The sequence below is a fragment of the Lepidochelys olivacea genome, assembly GCF_965140295.1.
Source record: "Lepidochelys olivacea isolate rLepOli2 genome assembly, chromosome: 1".
Lineage (NCBI taxonomy): Eukaryota > Metazoa > Chordata > Testudines > Cheloniidae > Lepidochelys > Lepidochelys olivacea.
Window position 1 is genome coordinate 138366314 of NC_140411.1, and position 26113 is coordinate 138392426.

The following is a 26113-nucleotide window of genomic DNA, read 5'->3' on the forward strand; positions in this document are numbered from 1 at the left end:
CCTTATTTCCAGTCTGAACTTGGCTAGCTTCAACTTCCAGCCATTGTATCTCATTATATCTTTCTCTGCTAGACTGAAGTGTGCATTATTAAATATTTGTTTCCCCATGTAGGAATTTACAGAATGTGATTCAGTCACCTCATAACCTTTTCTTTGTTAAACAGGTAAATAGATTTAGCTCCCTGAGTCTATCATAAGGCAGGTTTTCTAATCCTTTAATCTTTCTGGACCCTCTCAATTTTTTAACATCCTTCTTGAACTGCGGACCCCAGAACTGAGCACCGTGTTCCAGCAGTGGTCGCACCTGTGCCAAATTCAGCGGTAAAATAGCCTCTCTGCTCCAACTTGATATTCTTGTTTATGCGTCCAAGGATCCCATTAGCCCCCTCGGCGACAGCGTTGCACTGGGAGCTCATGTTTAGCTGATTATCCACCATGACTCCCAATTCTTTTTCAGAGTCAATATTATAGTTGTGTTGTTTTTCTGTCTTGTTTCCCGTTCTTTCTTTGTCCATCTCTGTCCCTTTCCTCTTCAGTTTCAGTTTCAAAAGTTGGAAGATACTGCTATACCAGTTGGCACTCTGTAGCAGCCAAGAGGCTAAAGATTGAGTGGAAATGGACTCTTTCCTATTGTCTCAGAGATGATCCCTCCATGACAGAGTTGAGGCATATTGGTGGGGCTGTATGGGGAAAAACTTGCACATTGTCCATTTTAACCTTCATTATTAATAGATACAAAGCTTCAGTCAGTATTGCCATTTTTCTCTTCCATGACTTCTGAATTCATTTAATTTTTTTTCAAGTGAAAATGTAGCTGTAAACATTTTAAAGTTTAGTTGAGTGCCATTTTGCTTCTTAAAATAGAAGGTATAATTCTGTTATAGTTGCTAATTGTTAGTATTTCACACAATGAAATTATTCATTAGAATAAAGATGCATATTATTTGCATCTTTCATCTGGCATTTAATACAGTAATTTAAATGAATTCCCTGAATTCAGGATGTGGGTAACCATTCTGACTCCTGGTATACAAAAAAGGCAAAATTATCCCATAAAACAATACATGCTATGCTTTCCAGTGGGCTTCCTAATACTTCTGTTCATCTTACCATAGGGATAGTTTTGTATACAGATGGAGGAAAGCTAATTTTTTCCTAAAGAAAGTAACCATGGAAACGGAGTGTTCTGCTTTTAATAATCCTCTAATAGTAACACTTTCTCCCCTTTTTGTTATTAATATAGAAATAATATCTTTCTTTTCAATTATCTCTTCTTCCTATTGTCTTTGCAGCAAAGATAGTGATCTTTGAAATGCCATGGATAATGAATGGTAAGTTAAAGTAAACTAAACTAAAAATACTTGTAATTTTCTGTAATAAGTTTAAAAAATCCTGTTCTGATATGATATTAATTCAAACATAAACTCATTTTCTTAGGCTTTATAAAATGTTATTGTGTGTATACATAGAAATATATAACTAATGCATAGGCCAAATTTTTCTTTTAGTTAAGCACACGGTACTTTACATTTGTCAATTATTAGGTCATTGAATGCTCTAATGTGCAGCTTCCTGGCACAGTGTACTGTGACTCAAAAATTAAAGTCTTCAAAGTGCCGATCAAGACCTGCATCCCCCTCGTCACTTGCATATCTTGGAAGCCCTCGATATGTAGATTATTTCTTGAAGCCTCCATTTTTCTGGTTCCCTGAAACCTAATCCTCTCCAGGTCCAGACTTGCTAGGCTTCGTAAATATTTTTCTCCTGTGGCCAAATCCAAACAGTACATTATGCAGGCTAGGGCCTATGCATGACGTTTATAATTGCCATATATATCTATGCTGATACGTGTACTCCAGTAATCAACCTAGTCAAAACACTTGTTAGACAAGTTTTATTCCTCTATATTGCATGTGCGTGCATAGCTATAAAATTTTTTGCTGTATGTGCATCTCTATTAAGACTACTTTAGTTTTACATTAAGCAGGTTCAAACCGCTACCATTTAAAAGAACAAACCTACCAGAGAAATGCTTCATTCTCCTAACTTTTCTCCCACCCAAAATTTCTCCTTACCCACTTCACCCTCCACCTTCCCTTTCCTCTCCAAAATAAATTACTGGTCTGCGATTCAAGAGGGCTAAATATTTTGTCTTTGACTTGTCACTGCTTCAGTTCATAGTCTGAGGAGGTCTTGGGAAGGATGTAAGTAATCACGTTAATGTCTGGGTCATGGAATTTGAGCCAGCTTGCTTTAGGTTCATAGAGGACATTTCCAGCAATCCTCGCGAGCAAGTTACCATCAGAGACCCAAAGTCTTGCAGAAATTCTCGAGAAGCCTCGTTTCTTCCCCTACTTCAGCCACCTTTGCAAAAACGGGTTTTTGTCCGTTTCTTGCCCCCAAACCCTGTGTGTAGCATATGTCCCGGACAACTTTTAATTGTGCTGCTTTTTCCAGTAGGAAACCATGCCAAGTCCCATTCCTCCTTTCCTTTTCAGAGATCCCTTTCACAAGCAGAGGTCCTGGCCCTTATCTAGGGTAGAGCTGCTGAATGAAGTTCAATACACCCCTTCACAAGTCACTATGCCCCTGACAAGATTAGATGCTTATTTTGGGTGGGCAGTACTTCAGTTACTATCCAAGGAGCTAGTCTCCTGTAGTGGGGCACTTGGAAAAGAATATCGCAAGCGGACTATGTACCAACAATAACTTTTGTTGCCCAAATACATTGCCTTCACTGAGCCACCTCTTCAGTTTTGGAGCACACATCCAAATGAGGTTTCTGGGTGTAGAGGGGTACTGCTTTGGGAAGTGGGGTTGGGGGGCAGGCACACAGGATATTAATATTCTTGTTCTATGGATTGTTGTCAAGGGCACTACCTAACAGTCAACAACTACTCAAAAACATTCCATGACCAAGTGACCGAGTGCAGAACTCTTGCTGTGTGGCTTTGTAGAGAAAATACATTCAGAAGACGAGCTACCACTTGTAAATAATCCCTCTCTGCAAAAGCAAGAGGCACCTGATATTTATTTACTTACTTACTTTTCTTCCCCTGAAGCTTGTGTAATTGGTCTCAAGTACTAATGCAGAGGGAGGCAAATTGTACCAATGAAGAAAACTTAACACAAATCAAACCTACAGAAAATGTGTCTTGTACATAATATATGATACATTATAAAGATTTTATCGGCACACATTTATGATGACCTGTATTACTTGGTTATGATTTTGCCATTCACAGGTAGTACACCAAAGCACTCTTTGTAAATTCATGCCAATAGTTTTTTTTTATACCACAAAATCCTGGTATGTGCATGTGCTCTTTGCCTAGTGGGACATTTTATAGCGGGTAAAGAAACCCTAGATGGACATCTAGCTATTTCACTGAATTCAGTGCTTAGCCTAACATTTTATGAGCATTTATTTACATGCTATCAATGGCAGATAAAACTGCAGTATTTGTTTCAGGCAGCTTATGTATTATTATTTTTTTGTCTAGCTGCTTTTAAAATTGTGAAGGGTTGGCTTGGTCCAGATGCGATAAGTATGTTGAAGTTTACAAACAAGAATGAAGTGCAGGAATACATCAGTGTAGAGTATCTGCCTGCCTACATGGGTGGAATTGTAAGTATATTGAAATTTTAAAATACCTTGTAATTATTAATATCTTCATGCAGTTTTTGTGTGGATATAAATTGCATGATCACTCACTGTAGTAGAGCCAGCTAGCATTTTTCAGATAAGTGTCTGACAGTGTCCACTTGATATTAATAAACTTACAAATTAACTGTTAATGATTTAAGTTCTTTTAAAAATCTCAGCTGATGATTTTCAAAGTTTTGGTATGTTAGTTTTAAAAAAGCGTTTTCATAGCTCTTTTTGTAAGGTAGGAAGTAATTCTGCAACCCTAATTTGGTGACTTCATTTTGGGAATTTTAATAGTGTGAATAGGAAAAAGAGGGTTTTGAGTGTACACAACTGCTGTTTCTCACCTCCCTCCAAAGCCATGATTGAACGAAGACCCTCCAATCCTTTCTCTGGGTTTCCACCCTCTCTAGCTCCTTCTGTTGCCCATCATCTCAAGTGTCCTAAAACCCTGGCGTACTTGGCAACTTCTTTAAAAGGAAAGTAAAGCCCAACTGGTTATGCTGCACTCCAGTACTGCGTTATTGTCAGCCTTATTCATACACAATATAGTGCATTCTAAATGCTGATGCAGGATAACCAACTTGTGTAAGGGGCATAAATTTGTCACCAAGCTAATAAAAGCAAGTAATTCTGTGATTTCCTATCCTTTTTCCTCAAACTTTGTAACTTTCCTTTAATAATAATTTTTTTTTTTAAAACCCAAGCAGGGTAAAAGTAATACCACTGCCATAGGGGGAGATGGCATCACCTCTTCTCTCTGCAGAAGAGATGGAGATAGGCAATGACAATCTGCTTTCCCCGCTGCAGTGCATATTGAATATTAATACACCATCATTAAAGAAAAACATAGCAGAATGCTATCTGAGGGACCCTCTTGAGACAAGATAGGGGTTCTGTTCCTTGGACTCAGGGATATGGAGGCATGAGGGACCCACTTTCCTAAACTCCTGTTTGGGCAGGATGTCTCTCTGGATCCTCTTCTCAGTACCTGCAAGAAACATCTGAAGGCATCATTTCCCAAGGAGCGAGAAGCAGTAGCAACCCAGGGATTGAAGAGGGGTGGTTGAGTGTTTTCTGTATGCTGAGGGAGATGCGGAAACTGACAGTATCTAGAGAGTGATGATTCTGCTGTCATCTGCTTCCCATATCTCTTTCCCCTGGCATATGTGGGTAAAAAGGCGTGCTGCTACATAGGAATTCTAGTGGTCAGCATCAACAGGGGTGGGGAAATCATAATGATGAGCCATAGCATTTTATTTACATTTTGAAGTCTTCATTATTAAAAAGCTTGGGACCTTATTTAATTGAAATCTTGATTGCAGTGTCTTTTAAAAAATATTGTTAAATCATAAACAAAATACGTGTCAGTCACAAAACAAAACAGTGGTAAGCAGTTAGTGAGGAAATCCTATAACTTTATATCATTTTTGTTCAGAACCACCCTACGTACTAGTTCTCTGTAAAGATCAAGGCATAACAAAATTTGAACATTTAAAATCAAGTAATTAATTAGTCCTCGTGTCCCAAAAACTTTCTCTTTCATTGGTATTGGCTACTGTGACCTGTTTGGAAGCTATTTGTTTCCATCTTTTCCAAGTCTTTGAAGCAGAGCAAGAGGAACCTCTGAAACTTTTTTGAGCAGCTTGTCTTTAAGTACCTTCTGGTGGCTCTTGAACCTGTGGTTCACAGGAATCTATGCACTGAGGAAATTGACCCAAAAAATCAGTTCAACCAGTGGTAAAATTGGTTGGCAGTGCAATGCAGGCAAAGTCCCATGACTGACCCTGGTTTTACCACAATTTGAACCAGTATGAACTTCTTAATACATTTCCTCAATATAGACATGGCCTAGGTGTTTTGAACATGGTGTTTAGATTAGTACACTTTCCCTTTTTTCCTTTTTAAAAATAATCCACCATAATTAAGGCTACGTTTATGTCACGGAGGTCATGGAAGTCACAGAATCTGTGACTTCCAGAGACATCGGTGACATTCTCTGCTTCAGCCCCATGGGCTGCAGTACTCTGGAGCTGGCAGCCAGTGGGGCCCTGGCAGGGTTCCAGTGACAGGCCACAGCAGCGATGGGGGGGAGGGGAGGGCCCTGCAAGGTTCCAGCGACAGGTGACAGACTCCTGAGGGGGCCCTCCTCAAAGTTCCAGCAATGGGCAACAGCATTGCGTGGGGAGAGGGTGACGCCTAGGGCGAGCGCTGGGGGTGCCCTGTTTTTTCTTCGGGAAATATGGTCACCCTGCAGCTCCCAGCCACTGAGGGTGGGGTGGGGGCGGGCTGCAGCTTCCAGCTGCTGCAGGCAGAGTGGGAACCCCACAGCTCTCAGCCACCACAGTGGCAGGGGAAACCATGGAGCTGCTGCAGCAGAAGACACAGACAGGTCATGACTTCCATGAATTTTTGTTTGTTGCCCGTGACCTGTCCCGTCCCTGACTTTTACTAAAAATAACCATGACAAAATCTTAGCCTTAACTATAGTTGATGTATCATGTGTGTGATATGAACTAATGTATAATGCTAGTTCTTTAAACATTAATAAATAGGCTGTCTGTTTTAGTTTTTAGAGATCCAAATCATGGACTAACTGTCTGCATGATTTTCTTTAAAACCAAACCTGTTATAAAGTTACAGAAGTACAAAAAAATCTGAAGATCCACTTTTTTTTCTTATTTTGTTTTAAGTTTGCCTTTTTGTAATGTAAAAACAAAATTTGGTTTAATTCTGCCCCACAACCCTCCTAAGATTTTTCAGTACCAAATTTCAACTCTGAACAAATTCTGCAGTCTCTTTGGGAATATGTAAACATTGCCACTAACTATAAATTAGTGGCTGTGTTAGAGGATTATCATATTTTTATTATTATAGAGGACAAAACCCAACATCAACTTTTTGCCCATGGGTCAAATGGAACTTAAAATGTATAAATGAAATATGTACGAGGTGTAAAAGGACTAAAAAACCCTGATAAGATCTGTATTTTAATTATGCTAGTGAAATCACTTTTCCTTCCTTTTGATACACACATGAATTAAATACTCTTGTATTTTAGGATACTTTCAAGTACAGTTACCCTCCCTTGGTTGATGATGATTTTCAAACTCCATTATGTGAAAATGGACCTGTTACTACTGAAGATGAAACTGAAAGTAAAGAGGAGATGGAAGCAGACAGCAAGGAGGCTGGAGAATCCATTGAAGAGCAAATTCTCAATGTGAAAAAGGTATCCATTAACTCTATAGGCTAAGAAGGAATGAAAATATGAAAAGATGGACATGGTTTATTTTTTATGGCAGATTTTTACAGTCTGTTGTAGTTGGATGTCTTTGCCACTTACAGTGAAAAACTAGTAAAACCCTAAAGACTAGCTTCACTGTCATGGATGGATTACAGTACACACACAAATCTAGTATGTGTGTTATTCTGGTATTGCTCAGTTAAATGTACAATATGAAAATTTAAAAAAAAATTTAACTTCTCCCTAAAAAGTTAGGTTTCTCTAGAGTTATAGTCCATTTTTATACTTCCCTCAGGGCAACCATTGGATTGATTTTTAATACCATATATCTAGTTTTCTCAATAGATGTTTTAATCAGCTCCTGAGGAGAGGGAATACTAAATATACAACTGAAAACATGCTATGGAGAGCTAGTGTCTAGCGCAGTATTAAGTTTTTATTTATCTTATTAGTTACACAATTCCAGTTAATCTTTATATGGTCACAAAACAAAGTAAAGCCCTGAATTCTGCAATCTGATCTACGTGCCTGTAACCTTACACATGTGCCGAATTCATTCCAGTATCGGGAGCCAAGGAATACATAGTGGTAGCCTCTGGGAAATGTAAACTTTGTCCATTGGTATTGTTCTTGAAAAATAGCTAATGTAGTCCAGAATCTCTAATTCACTGTTATTGCCATAACTTCTGAATCAGAATATGAATTTAATAATTTCTTGTATCATGCATATTTAATATTAATTTTATAGTACACAAATTTTCAGTTTGAATTAGTATTTTAATATTTTGTCATGTTTTGAACTGTATGGAGCAATTTCTATTTTAATTAAGGTATTTTTAAAACTTGGCCAGCCAAATAAATAAAGTAGATTCATAGAATTTAAGGCCTGAAGGAACCATTAGATCATCTACTCTGGCGTCCTCTCTATCACAGGCCCTTAAATTTAGTCCAGTTATCCCTGTGTTGAGCCCAGTAACTTGTGTTTGGCTTAAAACATATCTTCCAGAAAGGCTTCCAGTCTTGATTTGAAGATGGCGAGAGGTGAAGAATCCACTGCTTTCCCTGGTAGATTGTGTTCCAGTGGTCAATTACCCTCATGTTAAAAAATATGTGCATAATTTCTAATTTGAATTTGTCTGGCGTCAGCTTTCAGCCATTGATTCTTGTTATGCCTTTCTCTACTAGATTACATAGTCCTTTAATACCTGAAATTTTGTCCCCATTGTAAGCAAGTCATCTCTGTCTTCTTGATAAGTTAGGCTGCACTCTTTAAGCCTCTTACTTTGTCATTTTCTCCAGCCTTCCAATCATTTTTGTGGCTCTTTTCTGCCCACTCTCTAATTTTTCAACATCCTCTTTAAAACATGGACACGAACTATATGCAGTATTCAAGTATCGGTCTCAGAAATGCAGTATGCAGAGGTAAAACTACTTCCCTACTCCTGCTCACTGTTCCATTGTTTATGTATCCAAGGATCACATTAGCCCATTTCGCCAACGCACTGGGAGCTCACGTTTAGTTGCTTGTCCACTGTGACCCATAAACCGTTTTTTGCAGAGTCACTGCTTTCCAGGACACAGTCCCCCATTCTGTAGGTATGTCCTGTATTCTTTATTCCTAGATGTGTTAAAATGCATTTTGTTCGAATGGGTCGAGTCTACCAGTTGAGACAGGTTGGTTGATTGTCTGACTACCTTCTCCTTATTATTTACCACTCCACCAATCTTTGTCATCTGCATATTTTATCAGCAGTGACTTTCTGTTTACTTCCATACCATTAGTGAAAATATTGATTAGCATCAGACCTAGCACTAGTCTTTGTAGAACCCTACTAGAAACACACCACTACTTCCACAGCCAGATTTTAATCATTTAATATGTACTCTACTGATCTTTTATAATGCTCATATTTTAGTTAGAATGTTGTATGGTACTAAATCAAATGTCTTGCAAAAGTCTATGTATATTACATCTATGCACTTACCTTTACCAACCAGGCTTGTAATCTCAAAGAATGGAATCTGATTTGTTTGCCAGGACCTGTTTTCCATAAAATCCTGTTGACTGGCATTAATCCTATTCATATCCTTTATCAATTCAATATTGTATCAGCTTTTCTATTATTTTACTAAGGATTTGTCAATCTAACCAGCTGATAGTTACCTGGGTCATTCTGCTGACCTTGTTTGAATATTGGCACCAGATTCACCACTCTTCCAGAATATCCACAGTATTCCAAAATTTAATAGAAAATGGATATCAACAGGCCAGAGATAGTCTCAGCCAACTCTTTTAGAACTCTTCAGAGCAAGTTATTTAGGCCTGCTGATTTTAAGATGTTTATCCTTGGTAGATTGTCAACATCCTCTTTAGTTACTAATGCACTGGAAATTACTTAATCATCCTTATATGATGGGAGTACATCATCCTGTTTCTTTCCAAATAAACAGACATTTATTTTGAACACGTCTGTCTTCTGTGCATCATTAACAGTTTTGCTATCTCTGTCTAGTAAGGGACCTATACCAAAAGAGTCAGTTTGACCCCAGAATATGCAATTTTGATATTCTTTAACTTAGAAGTTATAACATAATGGTATAAGGGAATAGCTAACTTTTGAATCTTGCATTGAACCAAACCAGAGGCCTGTCCTGAGTTTCAGGCCACAGTTACCTGCAAATGAATCGTGGATGTTAGACTTGGTATATTATCTTCTTCCTTTGTCATGTAACTGAGTCTTTTTTCAGTTCCTTACAACCATATGTTTGTTTTTGAAGGTAAGGACAACAGGTGGTCCTCATTTAACACCCTCAGCATTCCATTGTCTAAAGAAAAGTTAATTCACTCCTCCTTACTCCCTTCCCCTTTTTTTTTCTTAAATTTTTACTGACCCTTTGGATAATCTATGATGATGAACTAATATGTTAACCAAATTGGAAAGTAAGATGTAGGGTCAACAGACATTTAGGTTTAATCCTAAAATAAATAAATTAATCCATCTCCTACAAAGTTGCATACAAGTTCTCAAAAAGGCTGTAATTTAAGCTCCATACTGAGGTAAATACTGCTCCTATTAGCTATGAAGAAGCAATAACATGATGCTACCAAGGAAGGATAAGACTATAAACTGTAGGATATCTGAAGGTAAACAAACCTTCCAAATTTATTTTTGGAAAAATTCCTTATGTGTGAACCAACCAGACATCCTGGGGGCCATCTTTGTAAATTAAATACTTTCTTCTTTACTTCCTTACATGTTTTTAATATCAACGTTTTCCACCAAAGAGTCTCAGATTTTGAGATTAGAATCCTACCCAAATGTGTTAGCTATCCTGAGAACAAGGAACTACTGAAACCAAATAATCTATTCCCTTTATGTTAAGTTTTAAGGTGATAAACTTGAATTCCTTTCTTGTAATAAAACCAACTTGTATAGAATTAAGTTTGTTATAAGCATTATATTTGTAAGTAAATATTCTTATCCCTTTTGGATTATACTCAAGTTATTAGCATAAGTGATTGTAAGTGTGTGAATAAACATTTCAGCACTTGGAATATTGTGCGAAGTTTGAGAATAGAAGTTGGGAATTTAATATTAGACAATATTATTAGTTTTAGAAATAGATTTCTTGTTTATTTTACTAATGTTATCAAGGACAGTGCCTAGAATAGCTAGAATATTTTAATAGTTTGAAATTAGGTTATTTTATAATGAACTTGGAAGTTGTTTAAAATTAGAATCAAATTGAGAATTCTTTCCTACACTTGAAAGATGGGATAAACTCTTCCCAAATTACAGCTAAGTGAAAGAAGAAAGAATAATCTTTAAAACTTGAAAGTGAAGGAAAACTTCAAGAATATAGTCACCAAGTTACAACAAAATATAGGAAAATTTTATCTGATTAAATGTTTCAAGAAGAGTTAGCAACAGAGAATAAAGCTAAAAGGCTTCTCAAGCAATTCTGTTAGTATTATATTTTTAATTAATAATTCCAAATAAGAAATTAAACTCCAGGAAAAGAACTATAGTACAACCTCAGAGTTATCAACACCTTGGGAATGGAGGTTGTTCATAACTCTGAACAAAATGTTATGGTGGTTCTTTCAGAAGTTTACAACTGAACATTGACTTAGTACAGCTTTTAAACTTTACTACACATAAGAAAAATGCTGCTTTTAACTATCTTAATTTAAATGAAATAAGCACAAAAGTTTCCTTAGCGTGTCAAATCTTTTTTTAGACTTCCCCCCCCCCCCCCTTATTTTTTTAGTAGTTTACATTTAACACAGTTCTGTACTGTATTTGTGCTTTGGGGGGCGGAGGGGATGGGAGGGGTCCGCTGCTGTCTGATTGTATACTTCCGGTTCGAAATGAGGTGTGTGCTTGACTGATCAGTTTGTAACTCTGGTGTTTGTAACTCTGAGGTTCTACTGTGTAGCACTTGGAAAGATTAACTTTTCTAAAGCTTGGATGCCACCTACTGGATGGGTAGGAAACGTGCAATGATGCTTTGATATGTCTAATTGATACATTTATCATCTGCAACCCGAGATGGGTATATCCCCAAATTTTGCGATGTGATGGAAGGTGGTAGTGTCAATAAACTAATTCCTTTTAGAGCTGGGCTAGCCCACCATTACAGCTGAATGGAATTAATGTATGAAAAGAGATGCTAAATACAGTTGAGGAGTTTTGTCTTTTATCTAAGCAATCCCGAGGGTGAGTCTTCATCCAAAGGTCCAAAAGTCCCAAACACACTCACTTGAGTCCTGCTTCCCGTGAGAAATGCTCAATGTTTGATTCCACTCTCCCAAGAGAGAGAGTGATTTTCTTTAACCAGAATCCTTTATGAACAAGAACTTGGGTCTTGGACCTTAACGTCCAAGGTCATAACAATAAGCAGTTTTGGGAAAGAGAGCTTTCCTAAAGAGCAAATATGCCAAGAAAAGATCATCACCACACCAGAATACTCCTCTGATAACAGATGGCAGAGTATGATTTGAAAATTAATATTTATCTCTGAGATGCCATAGGAAGATACTTCGAAGGAAGTCAGAATTTGGCCTTGGAGAACAAAGGTATTGCCTTTCTAGAATACTGAACTCTTCTGAAGTTCAGACCTTTGTTTCTTTAAATCCAGACCTCTGTGCTGATGGGATTTATATATTGAAATATACCAAATTAATAAACTTAACTTCCATGGATACTACTGAAATACCGGATTCCAAATAGATATCAAGCAAGATTACACTCGGAACAGGAAAGAAAAGAGAGCACTGAAGTAGCCTTAACATTTGAAATCCTCGAAGAGCCATAACTGGACTGTTACAGGAATTAAACCTAACACCTTGTAATTAAATTGCTATAGTGTTTGATTCAGTTGTCTGTTTTTCATCTAGTTTGCAATATAATATCCTCCTACAATTATAGTGCTTTTTTATATGTTCAGGCTGATCTAATAGTCACCGAGCTTACTAAAGTTATTTTGTTGCTTAAAGAATTAATCTTGAACTCAGAATTGTCTTGCTGCATGCTGCCTAAAATCTGAAACTATACGGTGTCATATCTTTGTGAGCGTGTTTGGTTAACTTTTTTCCAGTTAAAATTTTAATCCCTAAATTTAAGCACCACTAAAAGCTAATTAATATACTCAAATCACTGTTTGTTTGTTTCTCTACTGTATCTGTCACTCACTCCTGGCAGCTTGATGCATCTGCAAATGTGTATGATTACTTGCTCGTTGAAGAAATCCTCCGATCTCTCCCTTCTGTGACCATTAAAGTGTGTGTGTGTGTGTGTTCACAAGAGCGCTCTTCTAACCTCACTTCAAACGTAATTTGTGTGTTTATAAAATCTAGAATACTTTTGTATACTGATCTTGATTATGTTGTGTATTTCTCACTAAAGAGTTAATAGCATGTGTGAATACTTCATGCTCCATACTCACCTCATTTCCATTTTTGTGTGGTAACTTTATTACTGGTTTGCCTTCGTTTATGTCAAATACAAAGAGCATTGTGGTGTTATTACTTTACTTTTCTGCATATCAACTTTGAGTCACAAATCTCATCAAGTGCCCCCTTGCTGGCTGCCCACTGGACTGCTGTCAAGGGAATCCAAACCTCTGTGTCCTGGATCTCTGGGTGTTTATATTCCCTTCTGGAGGCTTAAGCCAGTCTCAGAGTCTGTAGGCACACTGAGGCACAGACCTTCTATCTGGCATCTTCTGAATGCTGACACCCACTGTTAAGGTGCCTAGCCTCTTTGAGCACATTGCTGAACCATCAGACAGTCCCATTCATAAACACACCTTCTCCAAGAACTCCACCCTAGAGGTCTGAAGCTTCTGACTTACAGTTTCTCTCTGGAAGCAACATGGTAGTTGTAAAGCATTCAACACACACTGACACTTTGCCCAGAGTCTAACACAACTGCTCTTTTGCTTAATTATATAAAGCACACGAGAGTACAGATCCGCAAAACAATAGACTGTACACACTTTTCCCTGCTCAGTTTCCTCACCACTCCAGAGCCTTCTTTGGATGGGGTCAGAGTACCTGTGACGTCCTTGGGGCCAACTCTTTCCAGGAAAGAGAGAGGCTTTCCCTGCCTCATGCAGGCTCGTAGGTGTTGTGGGGGCTTCTCCCTAATGGAGTCTCCTTCTTCATCATCTGTAACTTTTTCTCCCATCCAGTGCTTCCTCTTCCTATCTGGCTTCCTTGGTTGTGTGTTTCCTTATTTAAACCCTTCTTGGTCACCTGGCTGCTTTCTTTTTGGAATGTCATTACTCTTTTTCGCATAATCTTTTGCACCTGAAGTGCTTTCCTTTTGTCCTCAGGCTGCAGTGTTACTGGTTTCAGAGTAGCAGCCGTGTTAGTCTGTATTCGCAAAAAGAAAAGGAGGACTTGTGGCACCTTAGAGACTAACCAATTTATTTGAGCATAAGCTTTTGTGAGCTACAGCCCACTTCATTGGATGCATGTCCTGCCAGCAATGGTGGAGCCACATACAGAGAGGCATTTGTAGTAGAGCAGTTTTAAAGAGGAACATTTTATAATAACTCCTGGTTGACATGATGATAGGTTCTACAGACAAATTGTCATATTTCTCCCTTGTTTTAATAAATAAATAAATAAAACAGAGTAGGGATACTCAAGTATTCTAGGTATGTTCTAAGGCCCCATTTTTAGACAGTGTCTACTGTTACTATTAATTCAAACTTCATACATTTATTAAACAATTCCACTGATCACACCATTTACATGAGAACTTTATAGGTCAGTTCCTATCTACATCGTATAAATCTTCTCCCTCATTATGCCAGGAAAGGGATCAACAGGGGTTCGCCATACCCACATATATTTGCCTGCTAACACCTGTTTAGGTATGCCCTCATGTTCCTCCTCCTAGGTCCCATGAATGTGACTTGACTATCTTCTCCTATTTTGAACTGGTGGCATTTATCCTGGTCAACAAGCTTCTGTCCCTCTTGCTCTGTCTGCTCGCTCTGATGCCAGGCCTACAGCACCATCTCTCTCTCCTTCACAAGCAGCCTTTTCCACTCCAGCCTCCATAGCTCTGGACCTATCCCCCTTGCCACTATGTCTGCTGGAGCATCTGTGGCACCATATGCTTGGTCACCTGCATGCCCTGTAGGAGAAGGGACCCTGGTTTGGAGTGAGTGTCCCATCCTGCCTCCAGGCACAGGAGTGAAGCAGTGCCATCAACGCCATCTGTCTCTCCTTCACAAGCGGTCTTCACTCCAGCCTCTACAGCTCTGGGCTTCTCGTCATCACCATTATGTCTTATCGACCATCTTGGGAACTGTCCATGGCACAATCTCTTTGATCACCCGCCTGCCCTGTAGGGGGGAAAAAATGGATCTAGTCTTGCCCCTGGTTTGGAGCAGGTGCCCCATCCATCCCATAATATATTGTGCAATGCGGCCACCAACTCCCAATTTTTCTGATCAGCAGAAGCCAGACTTCACTGTGCACACAGGCTCAGAATCTGCTCTTTCCTGAGCTGTTCCTAATTCATATTTGGCAGCTATTTTTACCCAAGGCAATTGAAAGATCTGCTCCTGGCTTTCAGGCTAACAGCAGAAGTGAAGTCCCTTGCAAAAGTGTTTGTTTTTAAAAACTTCTTGTACTACTACACTAATCCCAAGCACTGCCACCATTCTACCATAGATCCGGTCAGGCCCCCCCCCCCGCCCCCTTGCTGGCCACCCACCAGACTACTGTGAAGGGAGTTTAAGCGTCTCTGTCCCTGGATTCCCTGGTGTTTAATCTTCTAGAGCCTGAGTGGAGTCCAGCCACTGCCCCAATCTTGGGGTCCCTAGGCACGCTCTCAGACCACGGACCTTCCGTCTGGAACCCACTGCCCAGCTGCCTACATCCCCTGGGTAAGTCACTGACCCTTCAGACTCCCCCATATTTAAGTACACCCTCTCCCAAAACTCCACCCCAAAGGTGTGAAGCTTCCGGTTTAGTTTAACTCTTTTAAGAGGCAACACAGTAGTTGTAAAGCATTCAGCACACACTGGCACTTTGCCTAGTACCTAAGGCTACATTTACACTACAAGCTAAGCCTGTGGTTCTCAGCTTGTGCATGCATACTCACACTAGTGCTCATGAGCTAGCATGAGTATAGATAGTAGCATAGCCGCGGTAGCATGGGCAGTGGAGGTACAGCTTAGCTGGGCTGAGTGAAAACCCACTTGAAGCCAGCGGGTACATACTTGGCATGGCTAAGCTGTTTTGCTGCTGTCACTGTCCATGCTATTGTGGCTACACTACTATTTGTACTTGCACTAGCTTAATGAGATCTAGCATAAGTCTGTGGACGTGCACTGTGAGTCACACCCCAGCTTGTAGTCACACCCATCGCCTAACGCAACTGCTCTTAATCATATAAAGGGCAAGAGTACAGGTCTACAAAAAGAAACACTGTACATGTCTTTCCCTTCCTCAATTTCCTCACCATTCCAGAGCATTCTTTGGGCTTGTGTCAGAGTTCCTTGGGGCTGTCTCTGTCCAGTAAAGCAGGCAGTTTCACCGCTTCATGCAGGCGGTCATATGTTGGGTGGCTTCTCCCTCAGAGAGTCCTTCCCCGTTTTCTGTGACTTTGCTGTCTCCTCCTACCCAGTGCTTCCTCTTGCAATCTGACTTCTGTTCTTTTGTGTTTTCTTATTTAAACCCCTCCTACTCAGCTGCTTTCTTTGTTCTGTCTCCTGGTAGTTTCCCACTGTTTAAAAAAACACCACCACCGCCACAACCCTCCCCTAAAATGGAGGAGGAAGTAGCTTTTCCCTGGAGATGCAGTTTCTCTTATGCATAACCTTTGCCCCATCATTAGCCTCAAATACCTTCCTTTTGTCCTCGGTAGTGCACCTGGTGCATGTTCTGTAAGTAATGGTGGATCCTCATAAAGTGAAGCATTCATGATGTAGCAATTTTTAATAACATTTCATAATCCATAATATCAAACAGAAGCCAAACATTGGGGTGATTCCCAAATTATCATATTTTGTCCATGCTTACACTTTTTGTGTGTGTTTTGTCTGTGACCAAACATACCTTCATATAGAGAATCCCTCATGCAAATAAACTGAATGACAAAAGCACCTCATTGCACCTAACTCAAGCTTACCAAATTTTGGTTTGCTAATTTCAGCTTTCACCTTACACTCTTCCTAAATGAACTGTTTTAGCCGCGTCACCAAATTAAACATTTGCCTATTAATGTCACAACCCAGAACTAAAAGTATCGACTTCGTGCTGTTGAAACAATTGTATTATATGTATGAAGTTATTGGAACCTCAGCTTCTTTCATATTGTTGTAATCTTCAGCTAGGCATATGTATATAAACAATATGTAATTGTAATTGTCACATGACCTTGTATTTAACTTGTTAAATTCTGTGATTAGTCCTAGAATTGTGGTTTCTTAAAACACAATTAAGAATCACTAGTTGTTTAACTAGCCTTGTTTAAGTTGGGAGTACTTTCAAGTGTATTATCCCATTTTATCATTTTTTATTTAGTTTGAGACTCTTGATATTAAGTTGAATCATAGGTTTGTAACCTAGTTTACTTTAATTAAATTTACATTTGGTTTTCAGGTACTGTGTTCTTAAGTATGTTTATTGAATTGTTGCTGTTTCTTAACCGTTAGTCTCTCTCAATGGGAAACACACCCATTTGATATGTTTAGTGTTCTAAGAAGTAATCAATTTGAATAGTGTTGATTCTCATGGGTGTTTGAATCTTATACTCGCTTCTGTGATACTAGTCCTTTCACATAGTTAATTGAATTTTATTTTGATTTTCTTTCATTTTAGAATGTCAGACTGAAAGTTGCTTTTCAAGCATGAATACCTTGTATCACTCATTTATTTACTTTTCTTTTCATAGAATCATAGAATATCAGGGTTGGAAGGGACCTCAGGAGGTCATCTAGTCCAACCCCCTGCTCAAAGCAGGACCAATCTCCAATTAAATCATCCCAGCCAGGGCTTTGTCAAGCCTGACCTTAAAAACTTCTAAGGAAGGAGATTCCAGCACCTCCCTAGGTAACGCATTCCAGTGTTTCACCACCCTCCTAGTGAAAAAGTTTTTCCTAATATCCAACCTAAACCTCCCCCCCTGCAACTTGAGACCATTACTCCTTGTCCTGTCCTCTTCCACCACTGAGAATAGCCTAGAACCATCCTCTCTGGAACCACCTCTCAGGTAGTTGAAAGCAGCTATCGAATCCCCCCTCATTCTTCTCTTCTGCAGACTAAACAATCCCAGTTCCCTCAGCCTCTCCTCATAAGTCATGCGTTCCAGACCCCTAATCATTTTTGTTGCCCTTCCCTGGACTCTCTCCAATTTATCCACATCCTTCTTGTAGTGTGGGGCCCAAAACTGGACACAGTACTCCAGATGAGGCCTCACCAATGTCGAATAGAGGGGAACGATCACGTCCCTCGATCTGCTCGCTGTGCCCCTACTTATACATCCCAAAATGCCATTAGCCTTCTTGGCAACAAGGGCACACTGCTGACTCATATCCAGCTTCTCGTCCACTGTCACCCCTAGGTCCTTTTCCGCAGAACTGCTGCCTAGCCATTCGGTCCCTAGTCTGTAGCTGTGCATTGGGTTCTTCCGTCCTAAGTGCAGGACCCTGCACTTATCCTTATTGAACCTCATCAGATTTCTTTTGGCCCAATCCTCCAATTTGTCTAGGTCCCTCTGTATGTGTTTTTATGTGTTGTAACTTATTTGCATATTCATTCTTGATTGATTTTTTTTTTTGTTTTCTTTTTGTCATCGTAATTCTTAAACATTTTTCTTTATTTCAAAATCAAGTTTAGTTATTGATTTCCATGGCATTCCCTAGTGCTTGAAAGAGAAGTCTTGGTGGTAAATAGTGGGACTACCCTCTGAGTTTAGTATAATGAAATGATTAATAATTGCTGTTAATCTTTTGAATTTTTTTTTCTGAACAAATTGCATGAGAAACACTTAGGTAGTAATTCCATCTATTTAATTCTTGTTTGTCCCAGGTCTCAATTTTGATAATTTGGTTTGTGTTTCTTTTAGTAATTTTAAGATCAAATTACTTGGTGCTTACACCCTTTCAGCCCCATAGTCGCTAGCATTTCTTTCACTTTTAATATACTTTAAAAACATCTTGTTTTATATAAAGAGTTTGTCGTCTTCTGACTTTTCTTTTCATCCAGATCAGTTTGGCTCATAATTTCCCTCAGCTTTGGTAAATTACCCCTTTTGAAGCATCATGTATATTACTTGTAGGGCAGTGCCTACAGTGTTCCACATCATCAGCATTAGGCTTCCATCAGTTTTATTAATCAAATCACATTTTTTTTAAATTCCCATGATTGCTTTATATCTTGAACACTAAGGCACAAAGATGAGTTTAGCAAAGTCCATGAAATGTAATTAAATACAATATCATAGTTTATTTTATCTATCCTACATCATATTTAATCATGGTTATATTGGGATATTTGTTTGAATGTTTTGCTCTGCATTGGAGGGATGAGGCCAGTGGTTTGTAAATTAGAACAACTTACGGTAGCTCTATGTCCAGAGTTTTAAAGAAATCTCCAAGCTATGAGGCATCAAGCTTTTAACTTGTCTGTGTGTGTGTGCGCACGTACGTACGTACGTACATACATACATATGTATAATGTGTGTGTGTGTATATCTAAAAATAATTTGTTAGAAGCCTGATTGTGTGCGTGTATTTCAAAGCCATCATACATTGTTCATTCATTCATTGAAATTACAAGGAACTCAAAGATTAACAGGGTCTATAACGTGTAAATTTGGTGGAATGAGCATCTTGCCATTACATGTGCTGCAGAAATATCTACATGATTGTAATATGTATGACTCATATTTTTTATTCCTTTATCATTCTGATTTATTTTTACTCAGGTGTGTTCTGTAGAACAAATTTCCAAACCAGAAGAGAATGACAAAACAGATTCCAAAACAAAAAATGCAAAGAAAGCATTAACTGTTTTTAAAGGACCATTATTACATATAAGGTAATAGTGTGCAATAATAATTTTGTTTGCTTTGTTGCATTGTGTATTGTTCACTTAAAATTAATTTGATCAGTTTAAAGCCACAAGAAGTATGGGGCTGGACGAATGGACTCTAAGGTGGATAGAAAGCTGGCTAGATCGTCAGGCTCAACAGGTAATGATCAATGACTCCATGTCTAGTGGCAGCCAGTATCAAGCAGAGTGCCCCAAGGGTCAATCCTGGGGCTGGTTTTGTTCAATATCTTCATTAATGATATGGAGGATGGCGTGGATTGCACCCTCAGCAAGTTTGTAGATGACACTAAACTAGGAGGAGTGATAGATACGCTGGAGGGTAGGGATAGGATACAGAGGGACCTAGACAAATTAGGGGATTGGGCCAAAAAAAATCTGATGAGGTTCACCAAGGACAAGTGCAGACTCCTGCACTTGGGAAGGAAGAATCCCATGCACTGCTACAGACTAGGGACCGAGTGGCTAGGCAGCAGTTCTGCAGAAAAGGACCTAGGAGTTACAGTGGACGAGAAGCTGGATATGAGTCAACAGTGTGCCCTTGTTGCCAAGAAGGCTAATGGCATTTTGGGCTGTATAAGTAGAAGGATTGCCAGTAGATCGAGGGATGTGATCGTTCTCCTCTGTTCAGCACTGGTGAGGCCTCATCTGGAGTACTGTGTCCAGTTTTGGGCCCCACACCACAAGAAGGATGTGGAAAAATTGGAAATTGTCCAGCGGAGGGCAACAAAAATGATTAGGGCGCTGGAGCACATGACTTATGAGGAGAGGTTTAGGGAACTGGAATTATTTAGTCTGCAGAGAAGAAGAATGAGGGGGGATTTGATAGCTGCTTTCAACTACCTGAAAGGGGGTTCCAAAGAGGATAGATCTAGACTGTTCTCAGTGGTAGCAGATGACAGAACAAGGAGTAATGGTCGCAAGTTGCAGTGGGGGAGGTTTAGGTTGGATATTAGGAAAAACTTTTTCACTAGGAGGGTGGCGAAGCACTGGATTGTGTTACCTAGGGAGGTGGTGGAATCTCCTTCCTTTGGGGTTTTTAAGGTCAGGCTTGACAAAGCCCTGGCTGGGATGATTTAGTTAGGGATTGCACCCGCTTTGAGCAGGGGGTTGGACTAGATGACCTCCTGAGGTCCCTTCCAACCCTGATATTCTATGAAAACTAAAATCAAGAGTTAAGTGACTAATCTTAGGGGAGGGGGAGAGACAAACCTTTAGTTCCTAGTGCGCGCGCACACAGAAAGCACGTACGCTTTTTACTGTTACCAGCTTTGGATTCTAGCTAATCTAAATATGCTGCAGAATATTGTGGCAGCTTGCCTGTGGAGAACTTAATTTACAGTGACTGTAACTGGTGGATAGAAAGCACTTTGTTTTTCTGTTGCTATAAACTCAGATTTTTGTTACGGTAAATGATTGAGAGATATTATTTGTGTTTAAAAATAGTGGATTTTGCTCAATGAAAATTTGTATAAACATTATTCTTATTTTATTGTCAATTAGTCCGGCAGAAGAACTATTTTTTGGATCCAAAGAAATTGGAGAAAAAAAATGCTTGATTGTTCTGACAAATGTGACTAAAAATGTAGTGGCCTTTAAGGTAAATATTATTTGTGTCCAGATGTTGTTTTGTTTTACTGTCCACATGCTTTTCATTTGTTTAGAAATATAAATTTGTTGTGGCAGATTTTGTGTAAAGTCCCAAATTTTTCATGGAATAAAGGTCAAATGAGATAATTAACAGTAAAAAATAATGAAAGGGTGGTATACTTACACATATTGGGGTGTCCAGCCATTGCTAGATCTTCTTTCCCTCCTCTCCCCCCCCATGGTCTCTTTCTTTTCCATTTTAGTATTCAGAGGAAAAAATGGACTATTTTATTGAAGGTTTTGTCGGTCATGTAATATTTTATGTTTCATCCAGTGTTATGTCTGGGAGCAGATTATAGAAATTAAAACAAACCTTTGCCTGCATTTGTCACATATGAAACCAACACCAAACACGATGGTCAACAGCATAAATCCATAAAAGAACCCCATATGAAAGAGGATTTAGGAATGATTAAATATTTTACCTCCTGATTTTCTGGATCCTCCCTAAAAAGAACGAAGGGGGAACCACTATGTACATGATCGCTTTTTATTGTTTGTTCCATGAACAAGTCATCAGCACTTTGTGATCAACTGTGTCGAAGCTGCTGAAAAATCCATTCCTCAGTAGATCACCTTCAGAGGAATAAGTGCAGTCTCTGTTTCATGTTCAACTCAGTAGCCATATTTTTAGGAATGCAGGAAATTAAATGAATTTAAGTATGCATAGACTTGGTTTACCACCACTTCGTATATGTTGTCTGCATATATACATGATTCAGGATTCAAAGTTGTCAAACTAGCAACTTTCACAAGTATTACGTTCAGTATTTTTGTTGTTTTAGTTTTATTTATGAAAAACAAGAGAGAGAAGAAATCAGTCTTTACCAAATAGGGAAGGACAAAACTGATAGAGGAAGAAATAGTAGACTTAGAAGCTAATGTTTCCACCCAAACAGGAAAAGGGTGTTGGGTGTGTTTTTGTTTTTTAAGTCTATTGTCTTCGTTACTCCATCTTTTGGCAAGAATAGAGGGCTGTTAACATTTCAGGAACACCAAACTCTGTCTCGTCGCTTCTTTTTTGTAAATTTAGCAGTAACAGAGCTGGTAGGCAGAATGTGTTTAAACTCTGACATATACTTGCTTGTTTTTATTTTTAGGTGAGAACAACTGCTCCTGACAAGTATAGAGTTAAACCAAGTAATAGTAGCTGTGAACCTGGTACATCAGTAGACATAGTAGTATCCCTCCATGGTGGTAAGTAAAAACTCATAGAACACAATTTTCAAACAAGTCTACAGGCGGTACATGCATAATTAACAGCTCTTCTTTGAGTTGGCCTCTATCTATACTTCGTTGTGGGCCACACCTCCTGGCACCGTGAGCTTTGGGAGCTGCTAGAAGAGCAGTGGACTAGCTATGGAGATTTACTTAACATAACAAGACACCCAAACTGCATTTCTTTCCCCTTGGTATTGCTGTAGTATCACAGTTGACACTGCTTCATTATGCAAGCTTTTTGCTGCTAAAATTGGGTGGGCCCAAGTCAGGTTATCTGCAAGAATGGCTGAAGGCTGTTTCAATCTGTTGCAGTAGTCCCTCGTGAAGGATTTAAAATAAGCATCATATTTAGAGATGTATATTGAGGAGATTTGGTTTGAATTATTTTCTTCATCCAGTAGAGAAGTGTTCTGTTGATCACTAATGCGATTAACAGTAGTTCTGTCTTTTTACCAAAGTGCCAGGTTTTTGAGTGTGAAACAATGAAAATGAGGTTGGCTTCTGGAGAAGTTGAACAAACACACACAATTTATTTCATTCAGTACAGATAACAATGTTAATATTTCATCCATGTGATTTGTAATTATACTGAAATTGTACTGCCAACTGATATTTGATGGAAAAGAAAAAATTCAAATTTTGTGTTATGGAAGTAAACTGTAAGTAGCTTTGGGTATACATTTCTACAAAGAGCAGTTGCATCTTTCTGCTTTGTTAGCTCTTTTATAATTAAATAATATGGAATCTTTTAACAAATTTTAGAGAGGAATGTTTAGCATGAGTGAATACTAAATTCATTCTTTATATTTCCATAAGACATTGCCAGATATGTCTCCAAATGAGTTCTCATTTAAAACATTCCTAATTAAAAATGCATCATTATGTTTAATTTTCTTTTTAATCTCAAAGGGTCCACATGGTGAAATAATTTTGCTAAGGGTAATTATGTCAAATTGTACCATAAATCCACTAAAAGTGTTGTTAGTTTGTTGTCTTATGCTTCTATTGATATCCAGCCGCTTTTTTACAAACCTTACCAAATTCAGCAAGTCCATTTTGTGAAACAACAGCAACAAATATGTTTTGAATTGTTCATTAGCATAGGTTTTCATGTTGCAGTTTAGCTAAATAGTCTCCATTTGGAAAATTTTAATTCCTACGGTTTAATATGTTTTCTCCTTTATTCCTGTGTGACTTCACAAGTTTTTGATACCTATTGTAGTTGCAGTATACCTATCTTCTTCACGTGATAGTCCCTGTGTATATTCCACATGTGGGTGCACATTCATGCCATGCTCCTGAGTCTGGAAGTGTTTCTTAGCAGTGTCCGTTGACCTACAAGTGCATAGTGAATCTCCTCATGGCTCCCAGGTGAGGGTATAAGAGGTAGTGTGGGTCGATACCACTCCAGTTCCCTCTTACCACTGCATGGCCTCAGTCGGAAGCCCTGTTCCTTCATGCTGCTAAGAGAGTGATTTTACTTTGTATATAGTATGTAAATTAATTTTGTTAGTATAAGTAGATAAGTTAACTTATAGTACTAGGCAAGGCTGACAGCTTCTTAATGAGGCTTTGATCCCCAAGCCCTTTACCACCCATCAACCCTTAACCCTAGGTAGGACTACTCAGGAGACATCCCTTAGGGGAGGATCTATTAATGGAGATTCTCTACCTCCTAGTAAGGAGGAGAGAATTGAAGATGATAAAATATGGGTAGGATCTGATGAGAAACAGTCATATGAAAAAGAGTCCCATTCAATTACATCATGTAATGTCAGACAGCTAAAAAGTGACAAGTTTTTAAAGTGCTTTTATACAAATGCTAGAAGTCTAAATAATAAGATGGATGACCTAGAATGCCTTATATTAAATGAGGATACTGATATAATAGGCATCACAGTAACTTGGTGGAATGAGGATAATTAATGGGACACAGTAATACTAGGGTACAAAATATATCAGAAGGACAGAACAGGTCAGGCTGGTAGGGGAGTGGTACTATATGTGAAAGAACCAAATGAAGTAAAAATCTTAAATGAATCAAACTGTACCATAGAATCGCTATGGATAGCAATTCCATGCTCTAATAATAAGAATATAGCAGTAGGGGCCTATTACTGACCACCTGACCAGGATGGTAATAGTGACTGTGAAATGCTCAGGGAGATTAGAAAGGCTATAAAAATTAAAAAAAACCAAACTCAATAATAATGGGGAATTTCAACTATCCCCATATTGTCTGGGTACATGTCACCTCAAGATGGGATGCAAAAATAAAATTTTCTTCACACCTTAAATAACTGCTTCTTGGAGCAGCTAGTCCTGGAACCCACAAGAGGCAAGGCAGTTCTTGATGTAGTCCTAAGTGGCGCACAGGATCTGGTCCAAGAGCTGGACCGTTTGGTAATAGTGCCCGTAATATAATTAAATTTAACATCCCTGTGGCGGGGAAAATACCACAGCAGCCCAACACTGTAGCATTTAATCTTAGAAAGGGGGACTACACAAAAATGAGCAAGTTAGTAAAACAGAAATTAAAAGGTACGGTGCCAAAAGTGAAATCCCTGCAAGCTACATGGAAACTTTTTAAAGACATCATAATAGAGGCTCAACTTAAATGTGTACCCCCAAATTAAAAAACATAGAGAACCAAAAAAGTGCCACCATGGCTAAACAACAAAGTAAAAGAAGCAGTCAGAGGCAAAAAGGCAGCCTTTAAAAAGTAGAAGTTAAATCTTAGTGCGGAAAATAGAAAGGAGCATAAACTCTAGCAAATGAAGTGTAAAAATATAATTAGGAAGGCCAAAAAAGAATTTGAAGAACAGCTACCTAAAGACTCAAAAAGTGATAGCAAAAAATTTTTTTTAAGTACATCAGAAGCAGAAAGCCTGCTAAACAATTAGTGGGGCCACTGAACGATCAAGATATTAAAGGAGCACTCAAGGACGATAAGGCCATCGCTGAGAAACTAAATAAATTCTTTGCATTGGTCTTCACGGCTGAGGATGTGAGGTAGATTCCCAAACCTGAGATACTCTTTTTAGGTGGAAAAATTTGAGGAACTGTCTCAGATTGAGGTGTCATTAGAGGAGGTTTTGGAACAAATTGGTAAACTAAACAGTAAGTCACCAGGACCAGATGGTATTCACCCAAGACTTCTGAAGAAACTCAAATATGAAATTGCAGAACTACTAAGTGTAGTTTGTAACCTATCGTGTAAATCAGCTTCTGTACCAAATGACTGGAGGTTAGCTACTGTGACGCCAATTTTTAAAAAGGGTTCCAGAGGTGATCCCAGCAATTACAAGCTGATAATCCTGACTTCAGTACCGGGCAAACTGGTTGACACTATAGTAAAGAAAAAAACTGTCAGACATCTAGATGAACATAATTTGTTGGGGAAGAGTCAACATGGTTTTTGTAAAGGGAAATCATCCTGCAACAATCTACTAGAATTCTTTAAGGGGTTCAACAAGCATGTGGATAAGGGGGATCCAGTGTATATAGTGTACTTAGATTTTCAGAAAGCCTTGGACAAGGTCCCTCACCAAAGGCTCTTAAGCAAAATAAGCTGTCATGGGATAAGAGGGAAGGTCCTCTCATGGATTGGTAACTGGTTAAAAGATAGGAAAAAAGGGTAGGAATAAATGGTCAGTTTTCAGAATGGAGAAAGGTAAACAGTGGTGTCCCCGTAGGGGTCTGTACTGTTCAACATATTCATAAATGATCTGGAAAAAGGGGTAAACAATGAGGTGGCAAAATTTGC

General features: G+C 38.7%; 1 protein-coding gene across 3 annotated transcripts in view; it reads left to right on the forward strand.

Annotated features, from left to right (window-relative positions):
• MOSPD2 (motile sperm domain containing 2) overlaps positions 1 to 26113 on the forward strand; it is a 62260-nt gene that overhangs the window by 27212 nt on the left and 8935 nt on the right. For all 3 annotated transcript variants that reach the window (XM_084651466.1, XM_084651465.1, XM_084651467.1), the window contains exons 7-12: positions 1293 to 1331; positions 3504 to 3628; positions 6711 to 6881; positions 19352 to 19464; positions 20980 to 21076; positions 22227 to 22323. In XM_084651466.1, the coding sequence (XP_084507592.1) occupies positions 1293 to 1331; positions 3504 to 3628; positions 6711 to 6881; positions 19352 to 19464; positions 20980 to 21076; positions 22227 to 22323 (642 nt within the window). The remainder of the gene's footprint in view (positions 1 to 1292; positions 1332 to 3503; positions 3629 to 6710; positions 6882 to 19351; positions 19465 to 20979; positions 21077 to 22226; positions 22324 to 26113) is intronic.